The sequence below is a fragment of the Callospermophilus lateralis genome, chromosome 2, assembly GCF_048772815.1.
Source record: "Callospermophilus lateralis isolate mCalLat2 chromosome 2, mCalLat2.hap1, whole genome shotgun sequence".
Classification (NCBI taxonomy): Eukaryota; Metazoa; Chordata; class Mammalia; order Rodentia; family Sciuridae; genus Callospermophilus; species Callospermophilus lateralis.
This window is the reverse complement of record NC_135306.1, coordinates 194,744,195-194,771,215: the sequence shown is the minus strand read 5'-3', so window position 1 is coordinate 194,771,215 and position 27,021 is coordinate 194,744,195. Positions and strand designations below refer to the sequence as shown.

Below are 27,021 nucleotides of genomic sequence, written 5' to 3'. Positions count from 1 at the left end.
AGAATCCAAGCCCATTCTTCTATTATAAATGGCAACCACCTAAGCCATTTATAATAGAAGAATGGGCTTGGATTCTCCTCATCTCATGAGGAGTGTATTAGATCTGATCTCTTCTAAATGCCACACTTCTGTTCTTTGTGATGCTTCTGGTGGGATTTGTCACTGTGTTCCTGGGTACTGTTTCTATGGGCTTCCAGTTACAGTCTATGGAAGGAAGGAAAATACAAAGAGTGAGAAAGAAGGAATATGGGGAGGAAGGATGAAGAACAAAGACATGAACCCCTTCTTGTTTTTGCAATCCTTTTAATGTGAATACAACCACAGTTGATACTCAAAGATTTCCTATCTCAAGATACTCTCTTCTCAGGTAGGAACAGCAATCTAGCATCACCCACTTTGGTTTCCAAAGACACTCCCTTAGGGTGTGCCTGCAGAGAATTTAACCCTGCTGGGTCCTAGTCTGGTCTTATTGGCTGATCTGAGAACAACATCTCTTCTTCAAGCCTTCCAAGCCAGCTAACAAAAGTGTTTCCTCTTAGCTCTAATGTTCTGGTGAAGATATCTCTTCCATATTGTACCCTGATATCAAAAACTGTAGCCTCTCTCTGCAGTTAGTAAAACTGAAATTAACAGTGTTCCCTTCATGCTCTTTTAGATTTTAATACTCTTCACACCTTACTTTGAATCTTGGTGAGATTTTGTTTTCCCAAGTGACCTGATTAATTGAACATAGGTGTAAATATATGGGCAATTTTGAGCCAATTCTCAATTCTTGATGGCTTCCAAAGTGTTCTGTATTCATCTGTTTTTCTCAATATGAATACTGTTCAACCGTCAGTGTTGAATCACCTATCTATTCAGTAAAAAGATAACTAAAGAGAATTTACTATATGCCAGAGACAGTAAAATAGACAAAAAATTATATAGCCCCAGAAACATATGATACACACCAAAAATACTTTCCAGAATTTGGTGAGTAAATATATATTTTCAAAATTTAATTTTAATGAAATACTGTGAGGTTAGTAAAGTTCGTAAACATTAGGATGGAGGAAATTGAGGACTGAAGAAGTTAAATTCTGTCAAACTAAAAAAATCAAGTCAAAGTACCTGTCCAGGCTTTCATGAACTGGAGCCTATTGTTTTCAAACAATTATTATACATAAAGCTTCATTGAAGTAAGTGAATATAATTGAGACAATGAAATCATAATGCAGCCTTAAAGTGTCAGCGGTGTACATCAATCAGGAATGAATGAAGAAATATGATTTAGATGTGTAAAGAAAGGTGCAAAAAAGAGTATTTCATCAAGACCAAAGATGCATCCTAGGAATGTGAACAGAGCTTAGAAATACACTTGTATCATTAATCATTTAATCTACAGTGAATTGAAGTGTTATCAAGAAAATAAGAAGAAAACATAAAGTTAAAAAAGAGACAATTCAGAAATTCTGTTACCTTTAATATTTTTTTTTTTAAATGGTTACAAGTATATAAGAGGAGGAGAAAGAACGACAGATATAGGGGGACTAATCATCTACTAGGGATCAGTCTAAGCTGATGTTCTGAGGTTCTATAACACAATGTTCCTAAATACTTATGAAATTATTATCATATTACACATGAAATGAGATATTATCCAAGGTTCAAGCACTGGACATTAGGACAACTGCAGCACAAAAAGAAAAAGGAATATATAGTAAATAATATTATACATGTGTATATATAGCAACAAAAGAAAATAAAAGTATAGGTTTACATATATATTTCTCATTCTGTGTACACACTGTCAATTGTGTGATCTTCTTTACAAAACTACTATTTTTAAAAGATAGTTTTGTGGGTCAGGGATACTAATATAAAGTACGATTCTTATGTTATTCTTTAACTTACAAAGGCTTTACACCAAAACAAGTATGTGTGTCTTAATCGTGCCATTATTCATTTAAACTTTACTGATTATTTTAAAGTTAAAACCAGAAAAGAACAGTCTGAAAGTTTTGAAACATGTTTAATCCCACAGCTGGAAATTGAAAAGACACTAATATAAATAAATCAAAAGACTCACTTGTGACTCCTTGGCTTGTTCCTGTGTTCTCTCCATTTCAATGCTACAGTCCACTAATCATGCCTTCCACCTGCCTCTACTTTGCAACCTAAGTCCTGGTAAACACATATTTTCTAGGAATGCATTTTAGAGCTGACAACTTTTCTGAGAGCTTCTTTCACATCCTTATTTCTCAGGCTATAGATGAGGGGATTTAGCATGGGGATCACCACAGTGTAGAACACCGTGGCCACTTTATCAGCATCTCCACCATTGCCTGAAGTGGGTCTGCAGTAAATGGAAAGGATTGTTCCATGGAAGACAATGATGGCTGTGAGGTGGGAGGCACATGTGGAAAAAGCTTTGCGTCTCCCCTCTGCAGAGCGCATCTTCAGGATGGTGATGAGAATGAACAGGTAGGAGGTAAGGATGATCACAATGGTCATAGATTCATTGAAAGTAGCCAAGATGAACAGCAGCACCTTGTTCATAGTGACATCAGAGCAAGCAAGACTTAGGAGAGGGGGTAGATCACAGAAGAAGTGATTGATCACATTTGACCTATAGAATGGGATCTCAAGGGCTGAGCACAAGTGAATCAGAGCACAGACTGATGCTAAGAGGTAACAGCCTGAAACCAGCTCTGCACAGAGCTTCTGGGACATGATGACCATGTACAGCAGAGGACTGCAGATGGCCACAAAGCGATCATAGGCCATCACAGCCAGGAGGAAGACCTCTGTAACCACACAAGTGCAAAACAAATAGAATTGTACCATGCATGCTGGGAAGGAGATGGCTTTGTCCTTGGTTAAGATGTTGGCCAGCACATTTGGCACAATGACTGAGGAGTAGCAGAAGTCCACAAGAGACAAATTGCTGAGAAAAAAATACATGGGAGTGTGCAGTTGAGAGCTGACCTGGATCAGGGCAACCATGCCCAGGTTGGCTAAAACTGTTACTCCATAGATCAGAAGGAACACCAGGAAGAGAAGGACTCTCATCTCAGGGACGTCTGACAATCCCAGCAGAATGAACTCTGTCACAGTGGTGCAGTTTTCCTCAGCCATGTTCCTACTATCTATGTGGCTGGGGAGGAAAAAGAAACCTAAATATTATACTTTATTATGCAATTCAAATATGATTTGGCTGGTAAAAATAAGTAAAAAAATAAACAAATAACAACAGACTCAATAGGATAGTTTAATTTTACCTATCAAGAAATTAGAAATCTTCCACATGAAATTTGACATAAATTATAGCATTGCATAATAGAGATGTATGAAGCCTATAGTTTATTTCAGAGATCATATGAAATAATTAATATTTACAAACACTTGTATACATGCCTTGATTAGCTTTTCAAAATTGCAAGCTTGGCATAGAATCATGAGGGGTGATTCCAAAATATTATTTGATTGGACTCATTTCTCTATAAATTTCAAAACCATTTTACCTAGCTTACTCTGTGATCAATACTCTAACTATTATGATCCAAGGAAATAGATTTTAAAATCTAGGGTAACATTTTCTGAGTTTTACACTCTGACAACTGATAAGATAGGCAGCCTCTTTGTTATTATTTACCTACAGGTGTTTATGTTTTATTGATATATTTTAGAGATTCAGGGAAATAGTTCTCTTGAGAATAGCCTTCCTCTATTTATGAGTTTTCTTTCTTCAAGAGAGCTATTTGATAATTTATTTCTCTGATTCTATCTCAAGAACTTGTCAAATGTGTGCATAGGATGTGATTGAGAATAAAGACCATGAACATAGCAGCATTATTTATGATACAGAAATTTCAGAATTGAAGTATCAGATAGAGGGAAAATGTCCAAAATTATAATACATATATGAGAGAAAATACATTTCTCTTTAAATGATCACATCAAATAATTTTAATGACATGATAATTGCCATGATAAAGTGAGAGTAATAAACAGTAAAACTGAGGGACAGAGATATTATGTATACGTAATCATATGGTTTTCTTTCTCTAAATGACTAGGAAAAGTGAGATGTCTTTCTCTGAGTTCAAAGTAATGCATAGTTTTAAAAATGTTTTCCTGTATTTAAAAAAAAATATATCAGGGGGTTGTTTGCTCACAGACCACTGCTTACTAACCAGGAACGAATGTGACCACTTTGTGACACTTTATGACATTTGTCAGTGACAGTTTTGGTTTTCCCAATGGTCAGTGGGAAAATATATATATTGTTTAGCAATATATGTAGATGTGTATATTGTTGCTAAACACTCCATAATGCACATAGCCATCCCTCTCCATCACCCCAATGACTGACACCACCAAACACTCCCAGGATGATACTGTCAGTCATTTCACACAGTTGAGAAATTCTGCAAGGGACACTTCATTTGGGCAGAGCTAAAGTAATTCCTCTCTTTTCCACTTCAGAGATGATTCACACATCTATGTGTCTCAATGGAAATCCTCATGGGTTTCTCATGGCTACTCTCAGCATTGTGGTGACTGTCAGGAGACTCTTCATACAGGCTCAACCAGGTTGCAGAGATGGAGTTCTTGTGAGAGAGATGTAAAGGAAGGATGGTAAAAGGCATTCATTTGCATTATTTATGTTGACTTTCCTCTCACACTAGCCTTTCTTATGATACATGTGATTTTGCAGATTTGTTCCCATTTCCCGTTGAGAATGTCATTTACTATAGAAGCAGCAGTATATTTTCTTAAAGGAGTGCTTAAAATTTGGCATTTCTCAAAGCATTCTCTAAGAAAAGGATAATATATACACAGATTTTTTTAAAAAAATTATAATACTATTTCCCTCCTTTATACATCATTCTTCTCTCACATGTGATTACAATAGATTTCAAACTTAGGAAAATATATCAAGTTTTCAGGTCCCAGAAAATATTATTAATAACCACAGTCCCCCCAAATAATGAGCTTGTAATCCAACCTACCTGTATAGTAGACATTCAACGGTTTTCTCTTTTTCTGAAAATGTTATGATGGAAAATGTCATAGAATTTATGTCTATGGATGTTCTTCTGGGATCTGTGTTCCCTAAAATTCTCAAAACAATCACTGATCTCTGTAGGATATCAACACAATATCAAGAAAACTCTTGGGATCCAAACAATTTTTTCCACTATGAGATACAAAATGGGGAAAATAAATAATGTGTTACATATTATAATTCTGATTTTTTGTATGTTATTAAAAGCTAACACTATTCATTGAGAATTTTGATGAATTTGAAACACTGCATGCTACATCCAAGCATTGCCTCTATGAGACCTCACATTGCTATTATGAAATATATGAATGCATCTTGTAAGTTTGTCTGCCTATCTAACAGCTCTTTCCTGCAAGGTAATGGGTCTGAAGATACATTATTCTCCAAAGAAATAGTGGGGATAATGAACCTCTATTAGTGAGAATAATAGCCATTGCTTACATTTAGTGAGCACTTTCTATGTGCAAGGTACTTTTATAAATCCAACTATTAAAATATTTCTTCTTTATTTTTATAAAAATAAAAGTATCAATGATTTTATGTCCCTTACAAATGAAGTGACTGAAGCACACCCAGGTGTAATTCGCCCATAATTACAGAGAATCCTTAGTGGAGATGGGCCCCATGATACTTTTCAGTTTGTACTACCACTTGACTATGGGAAGAGCATAGTTTCAAGGTCTCTGGGAGGACAGACTCCATGTGCAATTCCAGAGGCCATTGTACTGGGGTGCGTCACCATTCTTCCTGTCTTCTCCATTCCTGAATATAGAACTTTAACACGAATTCAAGATGTTCAAACCACAGTCTATGTGCCCCTAGGTAGAACAAACATTTAACATTTTCATGGAAGTAAGTAGTTTCATATAAGCCATTTCTAAATTCCAAAAAGAAAAAAAAAGAAAAAAAAAACCTCTTCCAAATTTGATCTGAAGATTTTTTTAATTTAAGGAATCTTGGGTTTCCTCTTAAATTTGCAGCTAGAATATCTACATTCCTTTTACCCTATACTTTAATGGGATTTTCTCTTATCCATCACATTTTCTTTGTGAATTACTCTAATGAGAAAAAATTACAAAATCTAAGACACATCATCAAGAATACAGGCAAGAACAAATATTGTCGAGGATGTGGGGAAAAAGGGAAGCTCATTCATTGCTGGTAGGACTGCAAATTGGTGCAACACTATGGATAGCAGTATGGATCTTCCTCAGAAATCTCTTGGAATAGAACCACCATTTGACCCTGCTATCCCACTCCTAGGTTTATACCTAAAGGACTTAAAATCATCATACTACAATGATGCAACCATGTCAATGTTTATAGCAGCTCAATTCACAATAGCTAAACTATGAAAGCAACCTAAGTGTCCTTCAATAGATGAATGGATAAAGAAAATGTGGTACATACATTCAATGTAATATTAATCAGCTTTAAAGAAGAATGAAATTATGGCATTTGCTGGTAAATAGATGGAGTTGGAGAATATCATGCTAAGCAATATAAGCCAATTCCCCAAAACTGAAGGCTGAATGTTCTCTATGATGTGCAGATGTGAATTCACATTAAGTGGGACACTAGGGAAGAATAGAGTTGCCTTAGATTAGGTAGAGGGGAGTGAAGGAAAGGGAGAAAAGGGTATATGGGGATAGTAGAAGGAAACAGAATGAAACTGACACTATTACTTTTATCTGCATGACCAATTTGATTCTATAACATGTACAATCAGAAAAATGAGAAATTATACCTCATCTATGTATGATATATCAAAGAAAATAAATGCATTCTACTGACATGTATAACTAATTAAAATGAATTAAAACATTTTTTGAAAAGGACAACTTGAAATATTCATGATGTCTGAAGTCTTCTTCAGCAAGACAATTCAAATATTATTTTCCCCTGGGGTATACAAATGTATTTTCATGGAAAAGAGCATGTATTCTAGTTCATGGAGAAATATTTTGAAATCAGACATAAAGTAGACTGATGGAAATATTTGTTGAATACTAATTCAGTGTGCTCTTAGTAAACTCTAAAACTTTTGTCACAAGATGAATACTACTGAAGAGAACGTCACATGATACCAAAGCAAAAAGAGTATTTGCAATGAACATGATTGACTATGATGAATGTCATCCAACAAATGCCACACAGCAAGCTATTTGCATTTCAATATCTCATACTTAAAGACCAGTGAGGTATTTGTAAAAGTTGGTTGATTTTTATTTCTGGAAGAAAAACGTAGGGTCAACACTAAAACATATTTTTACAGGAATCAACTTCCTTAACAAGATTCCTAAAGTGCACAATAGAAAACTAATAAGTGGAATGGAATTAAACTAAAATTCTTCTGCATAGCAAGAAAAACAAGTAAAAGCATGCACAGTGACACTCTAGAATGGAAGAAAATTTTTGCCACCTGTTCCTCAATAATTAATATCTAGAATATATAAAGAACTAAAAAAAAACCTTAACACTAAAACACCAAATAATTCAATTAATAAATGAACAAAAGACCTATACACATACTTTTCAAAAGAGAAAATGCACATGGCATACAAATACATGAAAAAATCCCCTCAAATTTCTAGGAAACAGGAATTTATTTCTCCTGTCTGACTTTTCTCCCTCCCCACTGCCTTCTATTCTTCCCAGTCTCTGGTAACAATTATTCTATTCTCAATTTCTCTAAGATCAACTTTTTAAATTCCACATAGAAGTGGGATTATGTGATAACTGTGTTTTTCTGTCCTACTTTTCCACTTTATATAATATTGCCCAGGTCTATCTGTGTTTTTGCAAATGAAAGTTTTTCATAATATATATCTAAACCACACAATATCATACAATATGCACAATATCATATAGATAAAATAGTATATATGCAAGGTTAAATGTGAATGTTAAATCTTATAAACTGTTTAATTACATTGTTTTGAATAACAAACTTACATGTAGAAGAATGATGGATATCTTCAATTTGCATATGGTAAGACCTGAGAAATCTTTGCAGTAAACTTTAATGAGATTGAAAAAGTGATTAACTCTAGTAACTTTGAAACCAAATGCTCTAAAATTTATTTGTTAAAAATAACAAGCCTTATTGAATTGGTCAGCTGCAATATTGTCATTTACAACAACATGAAATAGAAATGATACTGAAAACACTTGACTCCTTAGAATTAAGTTAGTTTTCTACAAATACATTATTTAATTGAAATTAGAAATCCAAACCCATATCCCCATGAAAATAAATATTTTCAGGAATATTTAAGAAGTTTAATCATATTTTATCAAAATGTATAGTTCTTATATTTAATTAGTGATGTAATGTGATTATTATTAATAATTACAAAACAAAAATTATAAAGAACAAAATAACATTATCAGAATTAATACTTTATTTGGCCATATGAAATTGTGTACCAGATTACTCTTTTTCTTAATAAAATAAATGGAAATTTAAAAAAATATATCAATGATTGTTCAGAATTTTATCTAAACAAATTTAGTAAAGAAGAGAAAAATGACACCCAAGTTATTTTTTAAAAAGTGAGTTTATTAAAGAAGAAATTTGGTGTTTTTAATCTGCAAAGTGAATGAGACTTCATGATTTTATCTTATTTTGAATAATCATATGGTGATATTAATTATCTTTCAACATTTAATACAATCCAAATACTTTTCTTTCAAGGTGAATGAGAATTCTGTTGGGAAGAACTCATGAATTATGCCTTTATTTAAAAAAAGTACATAATGCATTGATAATATCTGTGACATCTTAACATATAGAATGGCAGCATGAATAACAAGTTGGGCAGGTGTGCATCAACATTGCTTTTGCTGGTAAGATCTTCTCATATCCAAGCCGTGAGTCATAAATCTCTGGTGAAGTATAAAATAGATATTGTGCTGCCACATTGGAGCTTCTTTACAAATGCATTGGGGATATAGACCAGATTTTACTCAAATTTCATGCTAAGTAACCTGTATACACTACACAACAGATGCACACACATATACAAGTACATGCAAGTTATATCACATTAATTTATAAACTATTTGTTGGTTCTTAGATTCAGTATCACATTCTCTCCAAGCTGAGTATATTTATTCTATTTTACCTTGAATAAAATTCTTTCTTAACTGAAAGATATCGGCAAAACTCTACTCATTCTCATTTCCAAGGCAAAGTCCAAATTACACCTACTTTATGAAGACATTGTTCAAATAAACCTTAATGCATTTTAGCATTATCTTTATGATAAATCTTTATGGGTCTTATTATTTTCAACATCATGAAATGATCATATGCTTCAGTGTTGTACTATGCATTATTGTAACTATTATTTCTAATTTGTAAATAAAATTCCTATGTTTATTTATAGGCTGGATTACAATAAGTATCTAATAAGGAAGTGAGATTAAACTAATATTGAGTTATACAAAGATCACAGATGAAATGCATGATGTCTTTTAATCTTCACAGTTTAGAAATTATATTGTGCTAACTAAATTTGTGATTAAATATATTAATGATAAGAGAGATTGCTGACATTTTCAGTACCGAAAAGAGCCAAGTTTATTCCTTTGGAAGTAAAATCCATTTCCTCTCCATTGCACAATATTAACTAGGTCAATATTAATGGTATCCTTAAAACCAACCTTCAAGAACACACTTTATATATGAGAACAAACTTTATGATACTATGATGCTCAAAAAGAAGGGAATTTACCAAAAAATAATTTGCTGACAGTGTCCTTAACATCCTTATTTCTCAGACTGTAGATCAGGGGGTTCAACATGGGGATCACCACTGTGTAAAACACAGAGGCCACTTTGACCGTGTACCTGGAGTTCTTGGAGTTGGGCACACAGTAGAGGAATAGGATGGTGCCATGGAAGATAGAGATGGCAGTCAGGTGAGAGGCACAGGTGGAGAAGGCCTTGCGTCGCCCACTGGCTGATCGCATCTTGAAGATGGTAATGATTATGAACAAGTAAGACATGAGGATGATGAGCAGTGTGCTGACTCCATTGAATGTGGCAAAAATGAAGAGCAGCAGAGAGATGATGTGGGGATCTGAGCATGAGAGGGAGAGCAGGGAGGAGAACTCACAGAAGAAGTGGTCAATGGTGTTGGAGCCATGAAAAGACAGCTGCAGAGCAGAGCACGTTAGTATCAGGGAACAGGCCACCCCCCATGCATGGGATCCTGCCACCAGCACAGCCCAGAGTTTCTGGGACATGGCCACTGTGTAGAGCAGAGGGTTGCAGATGGCCACAAAGCGGTCATAGGCCATCACTGCTAGCAGAAAAGCTTCAGTTACTACGAAGGTACAAAAGAAAGAGTATTGTACTATACATTCTAAAAAAGAGATGCTTCTGTCTGTTGCAATTAGGTTCACGAGCATCTTGGGAGCAATGGTGGAGGAATAGCAGAAATCCACAAAAGAGAGGTGACTGAGGAAAAAGTACATAGGGGTGTGAAGTTTGGGATTAATTTTGATTATGACAATCATCCCAATGTTCCCTACCACTGTGATGCTGTAGATATCCAGAAAAACTAAGAAGAGGGGCACTTGCAGTTCTGGGTAATCTGAGAAGCCTAAGAGGGTGAACACGACCCCACTTTTATTTCCATCTGAGAGTACCATGGCTTCTTTAGGTAATAATATTAAAGTTAGTCTTTCAAATGAAAATAATAATGAATAATGTGAAGAAACAGGAACCTTGTTTCATTCCTTTACAGAACCTGTAGGATGAAGCAAATTTTCTTTAGGATCTAGATTTTCATTATACAAAATAGACCATGAGCTCAAAATATTTATGGCTATTTTAAAAAGATCCTTGCACAAAAATTTCAGCTATTATTGAATTTTGCATATTCATGAAAATGAAGCCTACCAGTTTTGTGATTGATTATGTCAGCTCTGTATCTATGAGAAAGCTTTCAACAAATTAATTTTATATTATGTTTACATGGTACTGTTTACTGCCAGCACTATTTCTTGCTGCAATATTGCTAATTCCATATAGCACTTTAATCTGTTTGACCCAATAAATATGATGCTGAAATATATAACAATCATATTTCAGAGGATACTCTTTTCAACTCTTTTAACACTACGCACTGAATAACAAATTTAGAACAAATTTTAAAGATGGTCTAGTTGATTGTTTCATTGTTTTTGAGTTGACAAAAAAAGCCAGGGAAAGTCTGACCTTCCAAATGACACAAAAAGACCAATCTTCACCTCTGTCTTAAGCTCTGATCCACAGACTCCTAGTCATGAGTCCATTCCCTGCACTAGACTAATCCACATTCTAGGTCTAGATGTTAAGACATTTCCTTTGTTAATAATCACACTTTTAATTTGTGAGCAAACCGAAGACTTTTATGCATAGAAATAAACCCATGACTGTGAACCTGTCACAGAGCACCAAAGGAAGGAATAGAATGAGATCCAGGGAAATGTTTTCACCCAGGAGTATCAAGAGTAACTAATTATATTTAGGAATCTGCCAGAAACTTTCCAAAGACAATCTGTTTACTCTGTGTCTCTGTCTTTCTCTCTCTCTGGTTCCTTGTTTCTGTTTCTGTCTCTTTCTCTTTCTCACTGGACCCAGTCACAATTAGATGCTACCATACCACAAATGTCTTTCTCTAGTTTTTTTTTTTTTTTTTGGTAACATTGTCTATGTTCACATAACCAAAGAGATAGTTTTCAGGTAGTGCATCAATAAAATTGGCAAAATATATGCATGATTAAGACATTCAAAGGCTCCAAGCTTTTTTATATTCATAAATACAAATCATTAGTGTAAACTCATAACGAAAATATTTAGTGTGACCTCAAAAGGAGCAATCACAAAGCCAGAGACTCTGAGTATCACATTTTTAATAATAACATTTTATTTATCTAAAGCTTTAAAAATTCATCTTAAACCTGTATTACATAGAAGATAATGACTCTTATGGTCCATATGCTGTCATATGGCTAGTAACATTATATATCTTTGGGTTAAGGAAACACAATGGCACAAATTTTCTTCCCCATTGGTTTTTCTTTTCAGTGTGATTACTACATTTGTTCACAGGAATCACATTTCCTATATTATAATCTTAATAAAGTTGATAGCTTTTACTTTTTTTTCACTAGAGTCTATTCTATCAGAATGTATTTCATTTTACTTATACCCTTGCCTATTCTACATTATCCATGCCTCTAAAATTTGCAGAGGTGAAACAATACACATTCCCCAGCTTTTCAGTGCTGTTGTTCCTCCCTGCACCATACCTTCTTTGAGGAGCTTGGCTGAGCCAGGGCCTCTAATACAAAGTCTGACAGTCGGTGCTTTCTTGTTCCTTGCAAATTCACATTTCTCAAGGATCGTGTCATTCTAGTGACTTTCTTCCATCTTCACTTGTCCTCCTGATTGAAATAATTTTAAATCTTTCTTTTGAATTTTAAACCTGATAAACCAAAATTAGGCTTTCTCCTGGTTGGGAGGTAAATGTGTGTTGTTATACCTGTAAGACCCTTGGAGACAAGAACCCTAGAGACCAGATATTGTCCCCATTCTCTAGAGGTGACAAAGCAACTATTAAACTAATCACCTTATCTGATAGTTATTTTTTAATTATGTATTTTAAAATTATCAAAAATAAATTCTGCATTATGGACTACTCTGTGAAATTTCAATATGTGTACACAATATGTAATGGTCAGATTAGGGTAGATGTCAAATCTATTACCTCATGCAGTTATAATTTCTTTATTTTGGGAACATCCAAAACGCTCTCCACCAGTTTAGGAAATGTTCACTAATTATCGCCAACTGTATTCTATCATGCTATGGAGCATTAAAAGTTCTTTGTTCCACACATCTCTAATCTATGTAATAGCCTTTCCAAACTCTCCTTCCCTGACACCCTTCCAAGGCTCTGGTAATGCTTTTCTGTTCTTTACTACTGAATCAGCTCTTTAGCTTCCACATATAGGTAAGAGCGTGCTGTACTTTTTCTGTATTAGTTTGTTTCACTTAGTATCATATTTTCCACTTCCATCCTTGTTCCTGCAAATTATGTGATTTCATTTTTTTCTAGCTGAATATTACTCTATTGTTTCCTTTACCACTCCCCATCCATCAATGGATACTTAGTGTGATTCCATATCTTGACTCTTGTACATAGTGCTGCAGTAAACCATGAGGGCAAAAGTCACTTGTACATACTGAGATTAGTTTCTGATTTAACTTCCCAGTAGTGGGATTGCTCAATCATATGTTAGTTCTATGTCTGGTATTTTGAGAAAACTGTTCTTTTCCATAATGGGCTGTATTGATTTTCATTCCCACCAACAATGTACAAGAAATCCTCTTACTTCTCACGTTCATTAACAATTGATACTTCTCTTCTTTTAGGTAATTGACACTCCAAATGGGATGAAATAATATATCACTGTGGTTTTCATTTGCATTTCTTGATAATGTTATTGAACTATTCATATCATTTGCTCAGAGTTAATGGAATTATTTTTTGGGTTTTTCTGAGTTGTTCTAGTCCCTACACATTGTGGATATTAATCCCATGTTGCAGGGATAGTTTGCCCCTATTTTCCTTCCATTTGGGATGTTGTCTCTTTGCTGTGTTGGTCATTTCCTTTGCTGTACAAATGATGCTTTAGTTTGTGTCATTTCATGTGTCATTTTTTTCCTTGTTTTGACTGTGCTTTGGAGATCATACCCAAAAAACAATTCGCCCAGACCAATGTCCTGATACATGTCTTTATGTTTTCTTCCATTACTTTCATAATGAGGGGTCTTTAGTTTAAGATATTAATGAGTTTTCACTTTGATGTTGATATATGGTGAATGATCAGAATTTGTTGTTTGTTTTTTAATTTGTTTCTGCACATGGATATCTGGTGACCTCAGCACCATGTATTAAGGAGGATTTCCTTTCTCTAATGTAAGTTCTTTTTTTTTTTCTTTTTCTGTTTTGTTTTTGTCGTTGCAAAAAGTCAATCAGTTGTAAATACTTGGACTTATGTTTGTGTTCTCTGTGGTGCTCCTTATGTGTATATTCTCATTCCCAGTAGCATTTTGTATATTTCTGGTACAATTCAGCAATGGAGACATGTATCTGATCCTGAGCTTTACTTTGCTGAGAAGTTTGTATTACTGAAACAACCTTGGTAATTACCGTTGTTCTGTCAGGTTTCCCACGTATACATGATTCAGTTTGCATAGTTGTATGTGTCCAGAAATTTATCCATTTGTTCTGGGTTTCCTAATTTGTCGGTGCATAGGTGTTCATCACATTTCCGAATGATCCATATTTTTTATGTAGAATAAATAATTTTGAAGAGTTCAATATTAAGAAATAATAAACATTTGAGGACACAGATATATTTATCCTGATTTAAACATTATACAATATATACATGGTACCCTCATTTATCTACAATTTGTTTTCATTATTATGTATAAGTAAATTAATTTGAACCAAATGTGATGTGGAATGGAGGAGGGTTGATATTTTTGTTTTGTTTTGAATAAAGGACATATAGCTTCATGGCCTTCAACATATTATAAATGCAAAGAGGGTGAGATGCCTCACATTCATTCTCTCTCCCCAGCCCTTGGTAGAAACACCCAGGTCTAATGATATTTTTCTGATTACATGCTTTTTCTAGTATCAAATGGCCAGGAAAATAGATTATTTGTCTTTCCTTGAGTTCAATGCAAAATATAATTCTGAAAATTTATTTGTATTTTCAAGACTGAAGATGGAGAATCAGGCTTCTGGTTCCCCATGGAGTACTGATCTTTTACAGAAGAATCTGATTGCAGCGGGACATTTGTCAGTGTCTGAAGAGAGTCTGGTTCCCACAACAGGGAGTAAGGGCTACTGATGCCCAGGTGCAATGCTGCTTGGATCCTTAGTATGCACTTCTATTCTCTCCCACTACACTACCTAACTCAGCACACAATGCATTATCTGAATTGATTTCATGGTCACTATCAAGAAAGCGAAATATAAAAGTTCAACTTTAAAATTTCTCCTTGTATTTAATTCTTTATTCTCATAATATATTTGTATGCATTTATGAAATGCAATGTGAGACTTTTATTCATGTGCATATTGCGTGAAGATCGACCTAAGCTAATTTTCATCTCCATCACCATTTATCATTTCTTTATAGAGAGTGCATTTGAAAACATTATTTTTGAACTATTTGGAGATATACAATATTTAGTTTTAATTAATGTCACTCTTCTGTGCCCTAGAGCACTGAAACTTCTTCCTCCTTCAAGGATTAAAGCTCCACTTTCCCTGAACTCCCCAGCCAATGGTAATTGCTATTCTATTCTTGTGTGTGTGTGTGTGTGTATGTAAACTCAGCGGCACTCTACTACTGAGCCACATCCCCAGCCTTATTTTGTATTTTATTTAGAGACATGACTTCACTGAGTTGCTTAGAACCTTGTTTTTGCTGAGGCTGGCCTTGAACTTGTGATTCTTCTGCCTCAGCCTCCCAAGCTGCTGGAATTACAGGCATGCACCATCGCATCCCACTGCTATTCTTTTCTTAACTGGCATGAAATCAACTGCTTAATATTTTACACATGAATAAGATTATTAAGATCTTGTTTCACTGTGCCTCCCATATTTCACTTAACAAAAATCCTGCAGGTCTATCTCTGTTGCAAATGACAGTGTTACATGAATTACAGTTAAGCCCTATAATGTTATACCTTATTATTAAAATATTGAATTGGTGAAGTTTTATTGAAACAGATGAATGGATCCAGATGTGGTATGTATACACAATAAAGTTCTACTCAGCCATAAAGAAAGTGAAATCATATAATTTGCTGATAAAGGGATAGAACTGGAGAATTATGGTCAGTTGAATAATTCAGACTGAGAGATGAAAGCTCAAGTGGATACTTTCCTATGTTGAAGCTAGAGACAAAAAGAGATATAAAATTGGGGAATTCATGAAAATAGAAGGAGAACAGCAGAGCAGAGAATGTTTAGGGAGGAGAATTGGAGGGAGGTAGGCACTTGGGAACTAAATCAACAAAACTCTGCTGTTTGTATATGTGATTATATTACAGTGAATCCCATTTTTATCTGTAAATACAAGGCAACAATTAAAAAATAAACTGGATTATTATGTTTCTGAAAATGCACTAAAAGTAATAAAAATAAATGATCAAATAAAGTGAAATATCATATTTTTAATAGGTAAGCCATTATGCTTGAAAAATCTTCGTGGCAGCTTTCCCAGATTTGAGAAAGCGAGTGACTGTAAAATTTGAATACCAAGGCCCTGTAAAACCCACTGGGTAGAGATAGCAAACATCTATTTGGATGTGTCAACTGGATAATTTAATGCAGATCTGATCTGGACATGGCAGGTGTTGGCTTGGTTTGTTTATTGATATAGAACATGAAATATTCAAAACATTCTTTATTACATTTAAAATGTGTCTGCTTATAAGATTATTATTATTTATTTCATGTATGTGGTACTGAGGTTTGAAACCAGAATCTGCACAAGCTGGGAAAATTCTCTAACACTGAGCTACGTCCCCAGCCATTTTAAAATATTATTTTGAAATGGGACCCTACTAATTTGCCCAGACTGGCCTAGAAATTCTGATCCTCTTGCTGCAATCTCCTAAATAGCTGGGATTTCAGGTCTGTAGCATTGTGCCCAGGTCACAGGATTATTTGTTTCCTTGTCTAATACTGTACATGGAACAAATATTTTTCGTATGGATAAAGCATTTAAAATAATATCAAAATAACAAATAACTCTATTAAACTCACATAAAAGTATACCCGGGTTTTTTTCTCCATTAATAAAATATATGGAATTTTTTTTTGCTTTGTATTGATGAATATTTGGAATTTTATCTGGACACATATAGGTAAAGAGAAGGAAAAGGCAGAGCAAGTTATTCAAATAAAAGTAGTTATTAACACCAGCATTTTCATATTTTAAGTAATGATATTAATTAGAATGATGCATTTTTAAAAATTTATTTTGAAGAAGCTTATATAGATAGTTAGCTTGGAACACTTAAAATGAGATAAATGAAATTTTTTTGAGAAGAATTCAGAGTTTATGTTCATGCATAGAACAAAAGTTTCTGTAAAACTGAGAATATGTGATAGGTTTCAAGACAGAATAACAGCTTGAAGTACATGTTTAGAAGGAACCCATCAACCCACTCTCTTATAGCTTAATGTAAGAGATTTTCTAAGGTTCAGTCTATCACTCCTGAGCCTCTGGTGGGGTCTCTCATAGATTATCACATTACCATGAAGAGCTACTTTAGAAATATTTCAAGACACACAGCATCTCTTTTTTTTTTCAAATTTCTATTCATACCAAGGAAATTGTTCACATTGCACAATGCACATAGACACATAGCTGCACATACACAAATGTGTCATATTAGCCCAATAAAATATATATTAGAACTTTGACTTAACTCCTGTATTTAATGTATATATTGTCTGTCTTTTCTTAAACAAGTTCACACAATACATATTCTACAAAAAAAATATCTTTCAAGTTCCTCAGTGCATTAAAACAATCATTTCTCTGAAATTCCCTATGATAGTTAAACATTTTCTGATTTATGAATTGGCCACTTATTTAATGAGATAATTGAGAACTTTGTTTTTGTCAGATATCTTATAAGAAATGGACAGTAGTGATATTTATTAAGCTACAAACTGTATTCATATGATATATATGTTTTTCTTTAATCTTCACAATATGATTATAAGCAATCTCATATTATTCCAATTTTATAGGTAAAACAAGGAAAATGAGAAATATTACTAATGTTTTCCAGCAAGAAAAAGAACCAATTTTATTCTCTTGAAAGCAAAATCAATTTATATTATATTATACAATATTAACTATATTAATTTAATGTTACCTTTATAAACTCCATGATGATATGATGCTCAAAAAAAGAGACTTTACTACCCAATACTTTGCTGACCGTGTCCTTGACATCCTTATTTCTCAGACTGTAGATCAGGGGGTTCAACATGGGGATCACCACTGTGTAAAACACAGAGGCCACTTTGGCCGTGTGCCTGGAGTTCTTGGAGTTGGGCACACAGTAGAGGAACAGGATGGTGCCGTGGAAGATGGAGATGGCGGTCAGGTGAGAGGCACAGGTGGAGAAGGCCTTGCGTCGCCCAGTGACTGATCACATCTTGAGGATTGTGACAACTATGAACAAGTAAGTCATAAGGATGATGAGCAGTGTGCTGACTTCATTAAATGTGGCAAAAATGAAGAGCAGCAAGTAGTTAGTGTGGGGATCCGAGCATGAGAGAGAGAGCAGGGAGTAGAACTCACAGAAGAAGTGGTCAATGGTGTTGGAGCCATGGAAAGACAGCTGCAGAGCAGAGCACGTTAGTATCAGGGAACAGGCCACCCCCCATGCATAGGATCCTGCCACCAGCACAGCACAGAGTTTCTGGGACATGGCCACTGTGTAGAGCAGAGGGTTGCAGATGGCCACAAAGCGGTCATAGGCCATCACTGCTAGCAGAAAGGAATCAGTTACCACGAAGGTACAAAAGAAAAAAATTTGTACCACACATCCTGAAAAGGAGATGCTTCTGTCTTTTGCAACTAGGTTCAGCAGCATATTTGGAGCAACAGTGGAGGAAGAGCAGAAATCCACAAAAGAGAGGTGACTGAGGAAAAAGTACATAGGGGTGTGAAGTTTGGGATTAATTTTGATTATGACAATCATCCCAATGTTCCCTACCACTGTGACACTGTAGATAGCCAAGAAAATCAAGAGTGGGACCTGCAGTTCTGGATAATCTGAGAAGCCCAAGAGGGTGAAGGTGGCCCCACTATTATTTCTGTCTGTCAGAACCAAGTTTCTGTTGTTTGGAATCTGAGTTGATCCTGAAAACAAAAATATTAAGTTTGTGAGGACAGACACAGTGTGGTTCACTGCCCAGTTGAAGTTTATAAATTAACACTTCCAGAATCTGCACATTTATTTATATGTGGTAGACAACATATCTACAATTTAAAAATATGAACCCATTTTTTAACATTAGAAACATTCAATTATTGAATTAAATTATGAATTTCAAAATATAATTTTTAATCCAAAGGTGAAAAATTTAGATCAATGTATTAATGACTATTTTAACAAGTCTTCGCATAAATCATTCAACTGTCATTGAAAATTATAAATTCATACAAGATAAATCTAATTATCAAGTGATAGCTGATGATCTCAGCCCTTTAACCATAAAAAATCAGAATTTTCCAAATAAATTAATTTTTGTAAATGATCATTGACAGCCTTACATGCAAACTCTTAACCTTGTGCATTTGTTTTTAATTCCACACATCATTTAAATCTTCCTCTCTGACCCAATAGCCATTATATCAACATAAATCTGAATCCATTTTTTAGTAGGTGTGCTCTTTGACTTAAGAAGTTCTATTACCAGTCTTTGCATTGGCCTGAAGGGGAAAAAAGTAACTAGAACAGCTTATAGAAAAATTTTAGATTACGTTCTGATTCTAGAGTCAAAATAACCTTGAGTTTCCCAATGACATGCAGACTAAGAATCCTCTTCACACCAATGATTGAAGCTCAGATCCTCAGGGTAGGGATGTATCAATTTCTCCACTATCAGTCTCTGTTCCTGATTCTAGATTTTGATATTAGCATGTATCTTGTATTAATAATCACATTTTCAACTAGTGAGCAAACTGGAGATCTTAATTCTGTGAGAAATAATTCTGTAGCAGGCTATCCTATATGCCACAGGAATGAACTAGAAAGCAGTATCATGATGAAACACATTAGAAGGGGAAATAGATACTTTTCTCAGCCAGGAATAATTAACAAACATAAAACTCTGACATAGAAACACCCCTTTCCTGGAGATCATGCTCTCTGTCTCTCTTTTTCCCTCTTTTAGATACTCATTATTTTCATTCTGTACCTATATTATCTGTGAAAGTGATCCACTAACAATTTTAGGTAGTACTGCACCATAAATACATTTCAAGGGGGGTTGATAATAAAATAAACATAATTCTGTTATTATTGCCCAAATCTGCCGCAGTCTGGCTGGGCACAAATCACGAGCCACTCAAGCAAGAACAAACTTTATTTTTGAACTCCACCAGCACATTCCACACACGCTCCCTGGGAACTCTCCCGAATGCCACACACACACACACACACACACACACACACACACACACACAGAGCTCCTCCAGGAACCCCACACACCAACCGGAACTCCCACCACTGGAACTTCACCAACCAATAGGAACTCTTCAGGAATCCCCACAAGAGCTCAACTGGAACTCAACGGGAACTCCGGGAGAACTCAAAAGTCATCATCTTAATGGCGTCACCTCTCATCCACTACTTCTGGCAAAAATGCCATGCGTCATCCCGACTTGGCTGTGACCCTCAACACAAATCCTCTCACATCTATCCATGCCAGCAACCTTGCTCTATTATTTCTACAAAACTTATCTTTAGTCACACAATCTAAGAAATAGTTTTCATATAGCCCAACAATAATGATGTATGGTCACATGCAAGACTGAGACTTTCAATGACCATATCTGTTCCTGTGCTTATGAAATTATTTATTAAAGACAACTTCAAAGAAAAACCTTACAAGACAGACATTCTAATTACCACATATATCTACCACATTTTATTTATCTAAATAATTTTAAATTTTATAAAACACTATTATTATATTTAATGCAATGGCTATTATCACAAATGATATTATTAAATCCCTGTAAAAAATGTTTATTTTTTTAATAAACATTTCTTCTCACTATCATCTTCTTCTCACTATTTTTTAAACCAATTTTGGTTGTTACTTTTGCTATCAGTGGTTACCTTGTAAACTTAATCAAATGGGGTTCTTTAATATTTTTAATAGATAGTCTATTTAGTGTCTATTTTATTTTACTTAAATATTCTATCTTGAGAACTCCTTCAAAAATTTGCCAAAATGAAACAGTACATAATACCAAGATCCTCAGAGGTCTTTCTGAACTTCCTGGTAACTTTTCTTGTGTGTGTGATGTTGTTGAGGGACTATTTGAACTGGCCCCCTAGCATGAATCTTTGAAGCAAGAGTATATTCACTGTTCCTGGATCATTTATATCTATTTCTCAAGAAATTTAAGAAATTTCTGGTTTAAAGAGGGTCAGTTTCCCATATTGAAATTTAAGTCGATCTGTCTTTTGAATTTGAAAATATACCTGCTTATGGCTAAGACAGGAGCTCTCCTGGTTAGGGCAATGCAATTATTTTTATATCTATCTTGGAGATATCTATCTTAGAGACTATCTATCTTAGAGACTATCAATTGCTTCATTCTCTTGAGGTGAGACATAAACAATTAAAATTAATCACCTCAACTTGTTGCAATTTTGCCATCTGAGAAAATATACAGCAGCATCAGGAGCATTTCATATAAAATATATATTAAATTCACCTTTCCCATACTCTGATCACTGTCATATGTACCATAAATTTCATAAATTTTATGCTTCACATATATTTCATAAATTTCCATTTATAAATACACAAACACACACACACATATATACATATATATATATATATACATATATGTATATATATATCATGATCATTTTCAAACTGATTTGCTAATAATGCTTTTCTATCATATTAAAGAATTTGTTCATATTGGAAAATTGTGACTATCCAGCTGTTCAGGTTTTAATGCTTCATTGAAAGAGAAACCAGAAAGATTTACAAAAGTTAACATTCAAATGGTCAAGTCACTGTTAAGTCTTGGACCTATTTACTATTCCTTTCCCCAACTGTTGTAGTTCACATGTTGGCCGGTTGCCGGGGGTGGGAGAATGATTACATATTGAGAGGTGTGGATTAGATATTGGATTAATCCACTAATATCAATTATCTGGGCAGTAAGTGTAGACAGGATGACTAGAGGAAAGTGTTCAGTGGGATGTTCCCTGGGGGTTTATATTTTTTTAATGAACAGAATTCTCTGCTTCCTTGGTGTCTTCTCCTGTGCTCCTTCCCTCATCACGACCTACCACCATTCCATTCTGCCTTACCTCCAGCCCTCAGCTGCAGAGTGGGCCAACCATGGACCTAACCTCTGAAACCGTGAAGCTAATAAACTTTTCCTACTCTAAGTTGTCCTTGTCAGATCACAGTCATTAAAAGCTGACTAATACACCAGCTGTGCATGCAGATACTCTGACTTTCTCATTGTTTCTTAAAAGAAGAGCACACTTCTTCACTATTGGCTTTTACATTTCCTCTGACTGTACTTCTTTAAATTTACGCTCATATGTCTTTTTAGTGAAATCTTATATGAACCCACTACTATATTGAACTGGATTACTCTATTCCCCAATATTACCATTTAAAGTGCTTAGCACAGAAAAAAGTATTTCTTAAATTTGTTTGTACTGCATTTAAATATATAGTTTGTTTCCCTTTGCTAAAACATTTTTTTGAGGAAAGTGAGAAATTCACTTTTGAGTTCATTAATATATAACTAGCAACAATTGTATGAAGAACAATTATTTAATAATAAATATGACCTTCCATGCAGCTGGGATAGAGCCAAACCTACCATAATTGTGGGAACGTTAGAGAGCAGGGAGAAGAGAGCTCACAAAAAGAAATTCTGAATATTTCTACATTAAATGGTAATTTAAAGTAAATATATACAATTATAATTTACCTTTCAAATAATATTTTTTAAATGGGGAGTCAAAAAAGTCTTCTGTACCTATATTTCTACCTCTAGTAAAATTTATTTCAATAGAAACATTGTATTTTCAAAATAATATGTAAGATTTATGGTTTTTATTAAAGTTGAACCTGCACTATAAAACGGGCATGTTTACCGAACTTAAGTTTCATGTGTAGAATTGAACAATCTTAAGTTTGAGAACCATGTGGTCAGAATGGAGCCATTTTAAAAATTCCCTAACAAGTATCCAATCACAACTGTAACTTTTCTTGCAATTTTGCCATCTGAGTTAGTTTAAGTTAGCTAATCCTGTAGATTCTAACCTAGAACTCTTCCTATATGGAATGAGGAACTATGCGTAGTACCTCTTTAGGGATTAATATTGATGTGGCTAAGTGGTTAAGTACCTGGTATCAATGAATAAATAAATAAGAAAGAAAATGAAGAAGAAAAAAAGGACTGAATCAATGAAAAATTTTATGAAAAAGTGTAATTATTCATAAAAATAAACATTTGATTAAACACTCATGTCAAGTGGCTGGATTGTAGGTTAGGGGTGAGTATGTGCAAGGACAGGATTTCATACTCTACACCAAAACCAAAACAAAGAACAAAAATTACTGATGTCAAAATTGAACATAACAATAATAAAAATGTATTCTTAATAATATTCAAAACTCAAACCATTATTTAAATTCTTCCATTTGTCCCAAATGTGTATTTTTCCAGTGAGGTTGAATCATGTCAAATTTGATTGTTACCATTATGTTCCATTTATCATGTCACCAATCTGTGTGCAAGTGAAAGAATGTGTGTGAGTGTGTGTGTGTGTGTGTGTGTGTGTGTGTGTGTGTTTGGGAATTTTGGGGGTGGGGGGTTGGAAATCGGACCATTTGTGGAGCATTTTGTTTTCTGTATTTAACTGACTGCTTCTGCTTCATTTGATGTCAATTAATTGTTTCTTCCCCAATTCTTTTAAAGGGATATTCAGATGAAATATCATTACTGGTTCAGATTCACTCTTAGTTTCTTTTCAGCAAGAACTCTAGCAGTGGGTTCTGAGCACTTCCAGGTACAGCTCACTGGGAACCACCTGTTAACTGGCACTTTGGTTTATGGCAATAATACTCATTCTTATTTGTGGGTTCAGTTAGTATCAAGTTGATTACTTCATTTTAAAATTACCCACCAACATTTGCCTAATAATTTTAATACCAAGTAAAATTATTGCCATGATCCTTTTTTTCCCCAAATTAACAATTCTAGAGTGGTGATTTTATAATTTCATGTTTTTTTTAACAACGTTTGAAGTAAGGAGTTGCTATCCCAGTAACTTTCATAGTAATCAAATGATTTACTTATTGTATTTTTAAATATTGAGATTTAAAATTATTTGGTACCTTTAAATCAACTGTGGTCAATATAAGTTTGCATTAAGCATTTCTCACCATGAATCAGTAGAATTCATTTCAAATCATCTTCTATGTCTCTTTGAGATGATCTGAAGAGCTTTTATGGCATTCTTACTTTCCAGACAAGTAAAACATCCAAGGTTCATTTTATATATTTCTTTATTTAGACTTAAATTCTGCTGTTTATCCAACAAGCTCTATTTCGGGACAGGACAAGTTTGTTTTTAGAGGAAAGTTGTAGAATAAGGATGTTGAATGCTACTGGTTTGTAGTTTTTTAATGATCCTTGTTTTTAAGAGAAAAAAACAATACTTCAAACTAAACTCCTAATTCAAATTAAGATTTTCACTTATCTTCTTTTTAGAACTTGAAGTCATTTTTTTTATATTCCGGAAATTGTGGATTCCAAATAATTATTTATTTGTTGTTATTTATTTTATTATATTTTAGTTCATATTTCCCTAATTTTATTAGTCTTTGTTTAATATTTTCTCTACTTGCACAAATTTTAGGTTTTTATTTAATATGTTTTTAGTAGTACATCATAGTACTTTGTAGAAACATTTCTCTTTTATTCAGTTAGAGACTTCCTAATTACAATGATATATAAAGTATTAGTTTATATTGGTATATATGTTAGACATATATTTGTTCATCATATTTATTCAAATACCTTCATAGTGAATTTCATCCTGTATTTTACTGTGATAAATAACACCTGTAAATATGTGCGTGTGTGTATGTGAATATATATATAATATATATATATATATATATATATATATATATATATATATATATATTTTTTTTTTTTTTTTTTTTTTTGCCACTTCATCTTTGGGATAGATTCCTAGAACTGTAACTCCTTAAGAGACGGTTAAGTGCATATGAAATGTAGCTCATACTTCAAATTGCCAATGACAGGTTCTGTAGCTTGTAACCTTCTGCCCAGATGTATAAAATTGTCTGTTTCCCTACCACTGAACTCATACAATTTCTGCTATTCTGATGGGTGGGAAATGATATGTTTACATTTGTGTTTCAATTGTTATGAGTCCAGTAAAACAACTCTCCTCATGTTTAATAACTTTTTCTATTTTGTATAAAGACTTTTATTATCCTTTGTCTGTTTTTCTATAGGAGTGCCCATTTTCCACTGTTGTTCTTCATATAAATAAAGAATGTCTCAGTTTCATTTTATTTTCTGTTGGTTTATAGAGAATGTTTAATATTCACATAATCTAAAATTTATTTATTTGTATATTTATTTATTGATACTAGGGGTTGAAACTAGAGGTGCTTTACCACTGACCACATCACCAGACCCTTTTAAAAAATTAGCATTTTGAGACAAGTCCTCACTAAGTTGCTTAGGGCTGTGCTAAGTTGTTGAGGCTTGTCTCAAATTTGTTATTCTCCTATCTCAGCCTCCCAAGCTGCTGGGATTACAAGCCTGCACTACCGCATCCAGCTCTACTCAAGGGCTGAGCACAAGTGAATCAGAGAACACACTAATGCTAACAGGCAACAGCCAGAAACAATCTCTGTACAGAGTTTCTGGCACATTCTGACTATGTACAGCAGAGGGTTGCAGATGGCCAAAAAGCGGTCATAGACCATCATGGCCAACAGAAGGACCTCTGTAATCATACAAGTGCAAAACAAATAGAATTGTACCGTGAATGCTGGAAAGTAGATGGCTTTGTCCTTGGTTAAGATGCTGGCCAGCATTTTGTGTACTGTGATTGAGGAGCAGCAGAAGTCCACAAAGGACACGTGACTGAGGAAGAAGTACATGGGAGTGTGCAGTTGAGAGCTGACCTAGATCAAGGTAACTATGCCTGGTTTTCCAAAACCATGACTCCATGAGAAGGAACACCAGGAAGAGAAGGACTCTCAGCTCAGGGACATCAGACAATTCCAGGAGCATGAACTGGTGACATAGGCTTCTTTGTGCTTATTTACCCATAAATGTTTATGTTTTATTGATGCATTTTAGATGGAAAAGTACTTACTATACTCCATATAATTTTTATTGTTAAACAATTAACTTAGTGTTTTAGTTTAATTGAGAGTCTAATGTTGGCTATGGTTCAGTTAATTAGTACTCTTGAGAACAGCCTTTCTGTATTTATGAGTTTTCCATCTTCAAAAGATCTATTTGCTGACTAATTTACTTCTCTGAATCTATCTCAACAACTCATCAAAGATGTCCACAGGATGTGATTCAGAAAAAATAACCAAGGAACATTGCAGCATTATTTATGATATGAAAATTTTAGTAATTAAGTATGAGAGGGAAAATATATATATATATATATATATATATATATATATATATATTTTTTTTTAATGACATGAGAATTGACCATGAAAAAAAATGAGACTTAGTGAACAATAAAACTGAGAGATTTATCCTGTATTATGTATATGTAATAATATGGTTTTCTTTCTCTAAATAACCAGGAAAAAATGAGTAGTCTTTCTCTGAGCTCAAAGTAATACATAATTTTGAAAATGTTTTTCTGTTTTTAAGTCTTTCAAAAAATGGATAAATAAATCAGGTGATTGTTTGCTTATGAAGCACTGCTTCTATACCAGGAATGAATGAGACCACTATGTGATATTTGTAACACTTTTTTGTCACTATGGTTGGTGGGGTGTGCTTCTGCCATCTACTAAGGATGCTGCTAAACACCATACAATGCACATGGCCGACCCTCTCTATCACCA

The 27,021-nt window shown here is 34.1% G+C and overlaps 2 protein-coding genes and 1 pseudogene across 2 annotated transcripts; all 3 read right to left on the bottom strand.

Moving 5' to 3' along the window:
* Positions 1-2,181: 2,181 nt before the first annotated feature.
* LOC143391694 (olfactory receptor 5L1-like) lies at positions 2,182-3,117 on the bottom strand. The gene has a single exon (XM_076844453.2). The coding sequence runs from the start codon at positions 3,115-3,117 to the stop codon at positions 2,182-2,184; it is 936 nt and encodes a 311-aa protein (XP_076700568.2).
* Positions 3,118-9,769: 6,652 nt separating this feature from the next.
* LOC143390423 (olfactory receptor 5D18-like) lies at positions 9,770-10,711 on the bottom strand. The gene has a single exon (XM_076842810.2). It carries the CDS (start codon positions 10,709-10,711, stop codon positions 9,770-9,772), a length of 942 nt encoding a protein of 313 aa, XP_076698925.2.
* Positions 10,712-16,582: 5,871 nt separating this feature from the next.
* On the bottom strand, positions 16,583-26,085 carry LOC143390422 (olfactory receptor 5D18-like; annotated as a pseudogene).
* Positions 26,086-27,021: the final 936 nt, after the last annotated feature.